General features: G+C 40.3%; 1 protein-coding gene across 1 annotated transcript; it reads right to left on the reverse strand.

Moving 5' to 3' along the window:
• Window positions 1-642: 642 nt before the first annotated feature.
• Window positions 643-10,876, reverse strand: lemd1 (LEM domain containing 1). Its single transcript, XM_030767708.1, has 7 exons — window positions 10,679-10,876; window positions 9,512-9,620; window positions 7,549-7,698; window positions 6,070-6,119; window positions 4,447-4,599; window positions 1,507-1,571; window positions 643-847 (listed from the first exon to the last, which is right to left on the reverse strand). The coding sequence occupies exons 1-7, from the start codon at window positions 10,874-10,876 to the stop codon at window positions 643-645; spliced, it is 930 nt and encodes a 309-aa protein (XP_030623568.1).
• Window positions 10,877-12,768: the final 1,892 nt, after the last annotated feature.

Here is a 12,768-nt window from a genome sequence, read left to right on the forward strand (position 1 = left end):
ACGTTACATGCGCGCCATCTGCTGCGCTGGAATATACGTGTCCCATGATTGTAAACGGGTCACTTTGTCGAATAATCTTAAACTAGCATAAAAATCAAGAAAGGGCATGTCAGTTAAGGACATTACAATTCGCCCGATAATAATTCTCGAGCAGTCCACACACCAAGAGGAAATCAACAATGATATATTCGGTGTTTACAAAATGTATCACTTCTATAAGAAAACTTTGTGATATTTTAAATACAAAAATCTACCTCGTTTATGACAAACTGGGCCCCAAAACAAAAGAACATCACCCACAGTGACTTTGTAATTACTCACTTTATTTGCACAATACCAAAACAATATTTATTTACATTACTAAAACCCAAACATTAGGGAAATTAAAGTTCTTCATACATTATTTGCAAAGTTTGCAAACTTTTTTTTCTTTATTCACTAAAAATGTGTATACCAACAGGACTATTAAAATACCTGAACAAAAACATTACAACATTCTTCTTAGACTTTAAATTCACTGTAAGTTGAGGCACAAGAAAAACTGCAGCAGTCTCTTTAGGGCACACATTTGCCAAAACAGACTTTGTAAAATCTGAGACTTAACAATTTTGGACCATTTGAAGTCTTAAGTTAACCCGAGTCCTAGTATGAAAATTCTTCAAACGTCATGTAGATGAGAAAGAGAAGGGACGACACAATAAGGAAGATGACGGTCTGAATCCACAGAGGGACAAGGCGACGACTGATCTCCTTTCTCTCCACACTCGCAGGGCTGAAATCAGGAAGTGGGTATTTGAATTGCACAGGTCGACCTGCTGCTCCTCTGATGGGTCTACGTCGTGTGGCGCTTTAAGAAGAGAGAGACAGGCTTTAGGACAACAAACATTCACCATTTCTTTCAGGCCTTTCTCAAACCGCTTTAGGGTCATAAAGCAATTTTCATAGAGACATAATAAGGGGAGGAAAGGGAGGCAAAAAAGTGCCTTAGTACAGCACCCCTGAAGCAATCTGCAGCCTTCCAGTGGTTCCTCTCCACCCTCCCTAATGCCTAGCTTGGGATTCAAACCAGCAACCCTCCTTTTCCAGGTATGAAACCCTAAAGCCATTGAGAGGTTGTTTCCTCCACACAATTATAGATTCAGGCAGTGCACTGCTCTACCCAGAGAGACAGTGTGCCTCTATAAAATGTACAGTGTGCCTCTATAAAAATATACTAATCATGACTTTGAAACTCAAGCAAGAAGACTCAGTTATGAATACATTTAAACAGTTTAATAAAAATGTGGAGGTAACAATTGCAAAGCAAGACTTCAGTACCCTGGACAATACTGAGCCAAATGTAAAAATGCCTGTTCAAAGCAGCAGTAAGAGCATTCCTACTGGACAGTTTGGATATTTATCTTGGTGTTGTCTGAACATCTGAACAAATCATGTCTGGCAGTATATCCCTCCGCTCTCCAATAGAAAATAAACAATAACAAACAACAAAGGTAGCACCATATTCACCTGATCCCAAAGGGTGTGACTTCAGCATCTGGAAACATCTCCTTTAATAAATCATTGGCTGGCTCCTAGAGTGGAAGGAGACAAAAATAATTACTCTGTGAGCTGACAGACACAGGACAACACAAAGAGAGGGTGATAGAGCAAACCCTCTTTGAAATAGTACAGAAACCCTTACGCATGTGAAGAAAGAGTGAAGGAAGTGGAGGAAGACAATGTTCTCACCAACAGAAAGAAAGAATAACAATCATTTCAAATGCGTCAAACAATTCTTCTTGATGCTGCCGTTGAAATGCATCTTCAATCCCTAGCTTTCTAATGGATTTTCTAAAGCTAACAGCCTGATAACCTGACAACAACACAGCTGGATTCCCTTGGTCATTTATGTAAGACTTGTTAAATACTTTAAGTGTACAGAGTCTGTGAAAACAGAAGCCAGCCACATCCAGGCAGGAATGTTAATCATATGACACCATGTGAGTGCCATACATGTGCCTGAGATTACCTTCAGTAATGCTTTCATTCTCACCGACCATCCAATACACAAACAGATAGAGCAACTGAACCTGCTTTGCTTTAGGAGGCAAAAAGCAAACCGTCTACTATGAACTGGCCAGTTCCAGCAAAATGTTGGCAATAATGATGGTGAATGAGCTGTTTTGCATTTTAATAATTGTTTTCATCGAGATGCACTTCTCCCGTTGCCATTTTGACATGTCATTCTTGAAGACTTAAACTAAACAGTGTGGTTAGATTGACCAAAAAAACAAAACAAACAAAAAAAAATCCCCTGCACTGAGGAGTCTGCTAATAACGGATCATTTTCCCTCAGAGACAGTAATGAGGTTTTGATTCCTGTTTTGCATTTCCACTCATTTAAACTGCCTTCACAATTCTCAGTTCTCTGATCAAAAGAAGAACAAAAAAAGCAAAGGAAACAGAGGAGAGAGGAGTGAGAAAACAAAAACAGAGAGGAAACAGAACTGAATTCCAATGGAATTTCCCCCAGAGACAACAGGAAGAGTGAAAGTCCTTCAGACTGTGTGTGCAGTGCTGCGTTTCTCTTTTCTTCTCTTGATGAATAAAATATTAGCCAAAACAGAGGACTGCAAGACACCAGGTGGGAAGCAAACAAAAGAAGTAAGGATACAAATGAACCGTTACTGTTGTGTGCTTTGGGGATGTGGCAGCATCATGTGGCAGATCAAGGGACCTGTTAGTCATTGTGGCTTTGTCCTCAAAAGGTCCTGCCAATCAAAACTTATCAATTAAAAAAAAAAAACAGCAAGAAACTCAAAATGAAGCACAGTATAACAATAAGAATTACACTTAGCTTTAAGAAACCTAAATATGCCAATAAAACCATTTATACAATGATTACTGAAAACTGATGCAGTTTTATCAACCAATCAGTTACTTTTCCTTGGGATGACAGCCATGCTAATGGTTTAAACAGGATCTTATTAATGGTTCTCTGTGGATTTTAAGCCGCTTTTAACACTGAAGCTTACACTGAAGTGCCCAGTACAATAACACTATTCAAATTCAATTCTCTGATGCCCAGGTTCCTTGATCACTAAATTCACTATTATAAGAAATAATTTACCAAGTAGAGAAAAGTAAATTGCAGTGTTTATTGTATCAAGTAGATTCAGAGGATAAAGAATTTAAAGCTATTGTCAAATAAAATGCGTGTTTGAATGAGATCCAGATTTACCATCTAACTACAAAAAGAGAGAGAGAGAGAGAGAGAGAGAGAGAGAGAGACTAAATAAACTAGTTTGTTACTATAAGGTGATCTAACTACCTTTAGTAACCCAGACAGATATGCCCAGAAACACACAACATAATTACTCTACACTGAGACACACTCCTAGAGTAACTAGTACTAAATGGGAATGAGGGAAAAAAGAGGAGAGGAGTGTGTGTATGGGGGGGGGTGGGGGGGGGGCGCCACAAGCAATTGAGATGGTGTGGATGTGTGAGAGAGCTGCCTATGACACAGGAGTTAATTTCTGAAATTAATTCAGGACCATCACAGACGCATCAGCAGAGCTCAATTTGGTAGCAGCTTTCATCTTCCAGAGATGATGAGAGTGAGTAAGGAGAAGACCTGAGGACCACACTGCAGGCAGAGCCCACAGCTCTCAGGGTGGCAACGCGATGGATTTTTATCCAAGCCCAAAACATACGACATTCAGTGTTTCTTTAAAGACATGAAACGTTACTCGTGTTAAAAATTGTTTTGGAACCATTGTGGCATGTTTATGGTTATGGGTTTGCTCTAAGTTAATACATAGTATTATCTGCCAATTTTGCACTGGTTAATTTCATTTTGATTGAACGTAGTTTGTGACTGAGTGGGGGAACACAGATCTATTTGGTGCACCAACTGTTCAGTTCACCACAGGTTGACATCCAACATAGTTTCACTTGGGTGATAATTTGATAAAATAGGAACTGGTCAGGTTGTGGATCACACCGCAATTACTCATAAAGCTAAGTCTTTGTAACACAAGACAACAGAATTTTTTTTGGCTGCTTGTGTAAACTGATCATCTAATGCAGATGGGCCCAGACAATGGATGGGAGAGTTGGGGGGGGGGGGGGGCATCAAGACTTTTGTGACATCTGTATGACAGCTGTCAGGGTACTGACTCAACTGCTTCTGGTATCAAACTGGTCCATACTGCTTCCCCAGGACACAGCCTCTCTCTCTGGTCCCTTAGAATAATTACAGTATCTCTTCTCAATCTGCCGTTGGGTAAAGACAGCTCAATAAAGACACTGAAATAGCAAATCAAATCAATGCCATTTTCAAAGCTTATATCATTAAAGACAGATTTAGACCCCCATTCCTCAGTTGTTAAAAAATACGCAGATTATGTGAGTTTGTGTGTGTGTTATACATATGAATGTGGTGAAAACACACCAGCAACCCACCAAAGTGAACCCAATCACAGTGAGAGGACATTTAGACGCTGTCACCACAGCAACTAACAAACTTCCCTGCTCCACCAGCTGAGTGATGCTGAAGGTGCTGCAGGTGGAGGAGTCAGCATAACTACACTCTCCTGAGCCAGGACTCCGCTTCAACTACAAGTGAACAGGAGACAGCTTAATAAAAGCAGAGATGTGCCTGTGTGATCTAAAGGTCCAATTGCAGAGTGAAGTCTCAAAACAAAATGGTGTGCTTGGGTAAATAAGCATAGCGGGTTTGTGCGCATTTGTAAAACGGAAGAAATGTTTGTAAAGTTGACATTTTTATCAAAGACATAAAACAAATAAAACATTTTCTCCTAGACCTGAAACTGCATTCCACAGATTTAAGATTGAATTCTTTAAACCTCATAAACTATGTATTGGTACATCCCTTAAACAAACAGACATACTGCAGAGCTGTTGATTTAAAAACCCTATGTCTGCACAACCAATCTTACCGAGTTTATAGTGAAGGATATTGCCTCCTACACAATCTTTTGGCATTTCGTTTTGCTGATCGATGAAACAACAGTCTGTGCATTTCTCAACACAGTGAGACCTTTAATATGCGTAAGGATCCAAGCAAATAAAATCAATGCAATTGTTCTGCAGTAATATATGAACACTATTTACCGTCATGGGGGGAGGCAAAAAGCACTGATGATAACCATCCTTATAGTACCTCCCAGCCTGTTTATACAGAAAATGAAGTTGATTAAACATTATTGTTCATCTGTCGAAACAGACAGTTATTGAAAGTTACAACTCCAGCCACAAGGTGATGCTGCAGTCAAAACTGAAGGCCACGAGAGCAAAATGACTACAGCACTCTGGTTAGATGTAGGACACCGTTTCCCACTGTATTCATACGGAAACCCTGAAGAAATTTCTTATTTGGTTTTACATCTACAAACTACTGAAGCCTTTCACAAATGGGATCCACAACCCTAATTAGCCTCAGTTGAGGATATGTGAAAAGAGCTAAGTAAAAACCAAACCTTGCTTGCATAGATGAGGTTTGCCTTGAACCTGGCCATCTTAGAATATGGGTAAGCAATGTCAGCCTCTTTGGGGCATTCAATTATGTTTTTAATCATGCAAAAGAGAAGGGAGGGAGTTTTGCAAAGCAGTACTGTCTAATGCTACAGAAAGGACTGCACGATGCTCTGTGACTGGGAATTTAAGACCTCTCTCCAAAGGCTTGAAATGATGAAAGGACTGCGTCTGGCTGTGTAAGACTGTAGGAAATGGATATGGAAATTATACTGTGTTGATACAAGGGAAAACAATCAGATGCTCTCCACTGTCTATCTTTGCTAATCAATGCACTTAAAAATCTACATTAAATGAAATGTAAATAATGGGTCAAAACAATCATCTGCACCTCAATCAAGAAGAGGAAAAAACAAACAAAAGAAAAAAACAAAACGCACATTTCCTAAGTAATAAACAAAGAGCCAACACAAACTTCAACTACCTAAACAAACAGAACAAAAGCTCCGTTCTGCATGGACTCCAATGATGCTCTACGTGAGCCCAAAGATCCACCTGTAACCTTAATAAAGAATCTGAGTGAGACCTCACCTGATTGGCAGCTGAGTCCAGCTCTGTCACTGTTTCTGGATCACTCTGCTCTGAAATGTAGGAGAGGACATCAGTAGAATATTTCTAATATTAGGACTCCAACAGTGATTATAATTATTCTAACTTCTTAATAAAACTAAAACCCCCAGCTGAATGTCCATCATGTTGAACATCTCTCAGGTCTTGCTGCTTTTGCAAACCCATAATTTTCCAACAACGTCAAACAGCGCACACAATGTTTTGAGTACTGAGAATAAACATTTCCCTGACAGCCAGAAGATGATATGTGACATTCCCTGACACATGTTCACTCCCACAAAGCCCTTCACTTTCCCTGTAACTGCATGGGGGGGGCACACTGCTATAGCTGACCTAAACTCACCCTGTTGAGTGCATTCATCACCTCACGTCTGTGTGTGCTGACACCTTGCCAGTGTGACGGTTAAATAAACAAACGGAAAGTGCCTGTATATTTGTCTTTACCTGTTGTAAGCGCTAGCCCTTGTAAGCACTTTTACATACCCTCAGACGTCTAATTGCTTAACCTTATACAACCCAATGCCTGTTGAGCTCTGATGCCTGACTTTTGGAGAACATGGGAGCAAGTTGCCTAGCGAGCAACGACATGCCTGTCAAACTCATTCCTACAGCACAATCTGTACTGTGGAGACCAGCAAACATATGGCATAGCTGAAATGAACATTGATTTCTGCTGCAATCAATAATGACTCTCAGAAAGGGTGCAGTCTTGTTAGATCTAACTTATTGATAACACACCATCTACCTGCAGCCTAGGTTTTCAGTCACTTGGGGCAATGAATAAAAGAGCTGCTATTTACAGATTGTTAGCCCGGCCTTGTACGTGCTTAGTTGTGAGATTAAAGGCAGTATAAATCAACTGGGAAAAAGCTTAGCAGCTTACTGGCAGTTTTTAGTAGTTAACTTATTTACTTATTTAGCAGTTTAGTTATTAGCAGTGTACTGGCTTTGCTCATGTTTAGCTGTCAAGCCACCACTCAAAGGCATCTATAGCCTCTTCTGCAATGTCTTTTGTCTCTGTGAAAACTGTTCTGCAAAGCTTGTAAGAAATTTCAGCAAAGTCCTTAATCTGGTGAGAAAAGAGCCAACTGAACTTCCATCTCAAAGTTCTAGGCAACAGACTTTGACTGTCAGACTCCAGTTTCTTTCATACATAAAGATCCCATTTATAATATCTTCTTAAACAAGACAACTTTGTTCACTAATTCTGAGTGCAGTAACTAAATAACTGCCTTAGTTTTGAATGAACAAAGAGCAGATTCTCTCAGTATCTAGATTTTACTTCCACTTAACATCAACATTAGCTACAACTTTTACTTAACCTTTTTACTTTAGCCAACTTAACTCAAGCAAGTAAAAAAAAAAAGTCGCAGCCAAGGCAAACATTGACAGAACGATCCATTCAGTAAAACGTGCAAGATGAGATTTCCTATTCCATACCAGGTGCTTCTTGTTCATCCTCCTCTTCCTCATCCTGTTCTTCCTCGCTGTCAGAGTACTGGCCTGCATCTCCTGTGCCGTTTAATTTGACCTCTGGAGCAGGTTCCATCAACCTCTGCAGCTTCTTCTCATACAGAGATCTGGTAGAATCTTAATCAAAACACAGAAAGCAGAGCAAAATGGAATAGCAATCACAGTATGGAAGTTTCCAGTGCATCACTGGAGAGGAGATACCACGTCAGTGGGTGGGTAGCTCGTCAAAAAATTGCAAAGCTGGAGAAACTACAATCAACTGAGTGCTGTCACAAGTCAGTATCACATTTCTATTCCTCTTCCTCCTACCTAAGCAATTTCTCTCCTACTTTAGATTTTGGGCAGTTCCATAACTTATGTCAAATCTGGCCGACAAGATTTGCAGTGACACACACAACTCTGCGACTGATGACTGCTAGGTAGGCACTGATGTCTTGCAGCCAAATAAGTTTGATGAATTTCCGAACATTTGTACATGCAAACGAAACATTTTGTTCATAATGAGACCTGAGTCAGAAATGGCTCATTCTCTATAGTAGAGACAGGAAATCCATCATCCCCCCCTGGGAGTGAGGCAGCGCGTTTTTGTCAGCAAATGTCAAAAGTAATGCGAGTGCGTAATGCGAGAAGAGCTGTGTGGTGGTCGAGGAAAGATTTCCCCACAAGGAGAAAGGAAGGCTCTTTTTAAACTGCTCTTTTTTGGTCAACCCTGTCACTGCTAAGAGCAAACCATTCCCATGGCTCCTTCATCTACACAACACAACATTGCCAGTGCAGTTTCAGCTTTAAGTCTGGAGTAAAAGCTTAAGGCCAACAACAGTGGAATTAAACTAATAATAGTATGTTTTACCATTTTTCCAGCAATACTGTAAAACTGCACTTAGGGTAGTTCAAGTTCATGAACCGATCGAAAGTCATGACTCTGGGACGTAAAGGGATCTTAGGCAAATAGATGTACCAATAAAAGGATTCTGTTTTTTCACTTCAGTTAGGGTATTCATGCAAAAAACTCTGTGCTGAAGAATACAATCTCTCTTAGCAGTAGGACAAGTAGTTTTGTATTTCACCATTAGCTGCTTAATCTAGAGGCAGCTCTGAAAGCTTATTTTAGGTTAAATGTTAGCTTAAATCATCATCTCCCAAATCAGTTATATTAAATCGTTGATGTGTAAATGGTCATTAAGTCATTCTTTTATTTATTTATTTTTAAGTGAACCTATTATTCAGACCAAGTTTCTTACGCTCTATTAGCACAGATGCTTTATTTTCAACTCTGATGTTGTATTCCAGTCCTAACTTTGGTCTGTGTTGTTAGGATTCAAACAACAAGACAAGTGTCAGTGGCACTGTCAGTGAACTGTCCTTCATTAATGTGTTCCATGGTTACCAGGACACACCTTGTTTCTTCAAGCGTAAAGAGTGACAGTTTAATGGTACTTCTGCCCAGATGACGTGAGAATGTGACTGATGCTTATTACGGCTAAATCAACTTAGACACAGCCACAATTAAAGACACTATTCTGCTTAAACTTAGGGTACTGACAGACAGTTGGTAATTCCAATCAAGACTATTCGGAACCATGTCGACATGTGTTTACATGGTTTTGAGGTGCTCTGAAGGCTACCATCTAACAGACATACAATATAATAAAAAATATCATTCTCTCTCTCTCTCTCGTTTCAGACAACTCTTCGAAGCATGAATCTTTAAAAGACAGAGATTGGGGACATTATCAGGAGTATGTGTAATCTGTTTCTGTATAACACTGATCCCTTAGCTGAGTAGAAAGCAGCAGCACTGTTGGAAGGAAAGACAGAAACAGACTCTCGGGGGAGGGGGAAGCCTATACGTCGTCGTATCTGGAATAGATCACAATTTCACACAATACTGGGGAGAGTGTGAAGAGCCATGTTAAGGTCACATACTCACCCACTATAGGTCCAGCCTTGACTCCATACTTTAGCAATTTAACTTTGAGTTGTTCGTCTGTCAGTAAACTCAGGTCTGTCATGTCTGGATCTGGCTTGTCTCCCTCGTCCTAAAGAGACAAAAAGAACAAGAGACTCTGGGATGCCAGCATTCTCTCTGCGGCACAGAGAACCAAACATCAATGACTGCCCAACTCCAACCTGACAGCACAGAGTGAACACTCACAAATCTAATCCCAAATCCAATTCTCAGGACACCTCAGAACCAGCCTACAAAATTCTTCAAACACACAAAAATGGGGAAAAATTGGCACAAAAATCATATATAATTGCATACTGTTGTTATTGAACATGGGATTCATTGTATGTAAGCTCAAAAAAAAAAAAAAAAAAAAGGCAAAACCTCGCCTTTATGACAGTGTAAATTCCAGCTTTTATGAAAATCTGAGAACATGAATGACATGTTTTGCATATTTCAAAAATCAATAAAAATCTATTTCAGTGGAAGTATCGGCTCATCAACAGATTTCAAATCTGGCAACAAAGTGTAAGTTATAGTTTGACCCAGATTCTTGACTGTGAGGGTGTCCCTGCTCCGCTAAGGCCAGCCTGCAGGGTTAAATCCCATCTGACCTAACGGACTGCATGGTATCAATTGCAATTTGAGTGCAGAACAGCTGCAAGTGTGCAGTCAGACTGCAACGACAACGCACATAACGGAATTGCGTTCCAATTACTCGACGTTAAGCAGCAACCAACATATGGTGAAGAACACTTGCGACAAAGAACGCACTTCAAAACAGAAAATTAATTCAGTAAATCAACCTTAATCGCACGAAGTTTACATTTTGAGACAAAGCACAAAGTTTCAACAGATGCTTACAACAGGTCAACTATAAATATCAAGTTTCACTTTCACTGCTCTAACGTTTTTCATTATAAGAACAAACTATTTTTACGTACACAGAAATGATAGACAAACATTGAAAAGAACATTTTCGTTTGAAATATCCAACAGGTTATGCATAGAAATCTAGGTACCGTTCAGCGCGTCAATCATACGAACACAAACACAAGGACACTGACGTTCAATACACAGGAGCACGATAACAATTTTGCTACAATTTTAACATATACGCAAGCGTAGTAAACTTTTGGCTGAGCTCACATTGCCGTTTTGCACCTGGTCCTCTTCTTCATCACTAGAGAAATCAGCTGTGGGCTTCACTCCAACATGTTTCAGGTAGAGTTCCAACAAAACCTCTTTTTTACTCTCCCTAGCGGGCAATTCAACATTGTGCGTTATTAGCTCCGCTTTCAGCCTCTGCTTGGAAAATTGCGATGGATCCTCTACAAACACCGGCATGTCAAATTCACAGCAGACAGATTAGGCACGCGCTCAAACCGACTCAATCCTGCGACATTAAACAGGACAGGACTTCAGGCTGAAGTAGCAAACTATGCGAATGCGTTGTCACTACCACACACCCAGACTGACAGCAGCTGCTTTAACACTTGCCTGAGTGGTGCTGAGACACATACCTTGGAGCCATAGGGTCGATATTCTGAGCAGTGGCAACTAACATCTTTTCGAAATGGCATGTACTGCCCCCCGAGGGAGAGCTATGAACACCCACGAGCTGGCGCGGGGTCATATGTTTGTACTTTTAAGTCAGCTTGTTTACAGGGCCCAATCGGCGTCATGTCAAACTAGATGTCTTTTGCAGTTGCAGAGTTGGCCGAGAAACAAGCCATTTAAAACTGTTAAAGGTGGACTGACAGCACCTTGCTTTTTTAACTAAGTGAATAACAGTTTGCTAGCTAACGGAGTAACCAAGCATTACTGATGATTGTATTAAAATGGAAACCGATAAAAAGTTGGTTTGCCAGCTAATTCATCCCGAATCTTACCGTATGCCCTTTCCCAGATGGCGCCACACCCTCGTTAATTAGCTAACTAGCAACCACCCAGAGTTAAAGTAATGACGAGAAGCGAACATGCGATGGTAACGTCAAGCAAGACCCATGAAGTTCGTTTTCCGCTTACCTATATTCAGTCATTAGTCCCAGCTGAAACGGCTCACTGTTAATTCGTCAAGGGTTGTTTTCCCGCTATTCTGCTGCGCGCCCTCCGCTTTAACTAACTAGACGTAGCACTTACGGTTGTGAGAAAATAAAAACACATATTACTTTGATTAAAAAGTGATCTATGTTTCGTCATCATGAAGACGTATGGCTTTTGCAGCTAAAATGTTAAGTCATTTATGAGAGGATTCCTACCCAAAACTGCATTTACTAGGCCTACATGTCATTGAAGGGAAAAAAAATAGAACATGTGTCTCGCACCCAGTAAGGTAGGCTATAGGGCTTTAATTCCACACAGAATGAGTCGTATTTTAGTTATTCATTTGGCCTGTTATCGGTCCGTGATACATTGCACCACCGGGCTCCAAGAGAGAGTATTATCCTGTTGTACAAGTCATTTTAATAAGACTCTCCAGCCCAGAAGGATTTGCCAACAAAGAACGTGGGGCGCATAATAAGTCTGCTCTGTCTCCTTAGTGTCACTGGCAGCACACTCGTGGTACCCACAGATGCCTAGTGTTTGCTTATTTATTCAGCTTTGTAGAGGTTTTTCTTCCATAGTGCATCCCAAGTGTATGCACTCTGATTTGTTCTGATCCCTTGTCTTGAAATGCTTCACTTGTTGCCTAGATTAGTGTGCCACTTGTTCACTCATCAGCATGCATAGTCTGTGCATGAACTCATGTTTTCTCTTCCTTTTTTTCCCTTATTTTCTCTTTTGTATACACACTCTCTCTCTCCTTCTCTGTCTCCCTCTCCCTGGAAACCATGATGCAAGATGCGGGTAAGCATAAAAATTACCTCTCATTTTGCATTCAGAAGACATGTTGGAGCAGGAATCGAAAATAATAGCATGAAAGCACCATCAATATGTCATACATGCCTTTCTCTTAAATATGTGATGCAAATGTCAAAGCAGTAAGCCACTTGTCAAAGCTGCCAGCTGAGAACACCACCTAGGGACGATTTGTCGTTTTTCTGTGGATCAAACTGCGTAACAGTGTTCGGTGTTTTGACTGATCTTAGAGTCATGTGGTATCATTAATTTAAAAAGGTCTTTAATTTGTATTTGATAAGCATCTTTTAACGAGAGCAGTTGTGATAATATGATGAGTCACAACCAGAGGCTTTCATCACAATTTGCTCAAATTGGAAGCTTTGTTTTTTGAAGGC

This window comes from Chanos chanos, chromosome 3, assembly GCF_902362185.1.
Source record: "Chanos chanos chromosome 3, fChaCha1.1, whole genome shotgun sequence".
In the NCBI taxonomy this organism is placed as follows: Eukaryota; Metazoa; Chordata; class Actinopteri; order Gonorynchiformes; family Chanidae; genus Chanos; species Chanos chanos.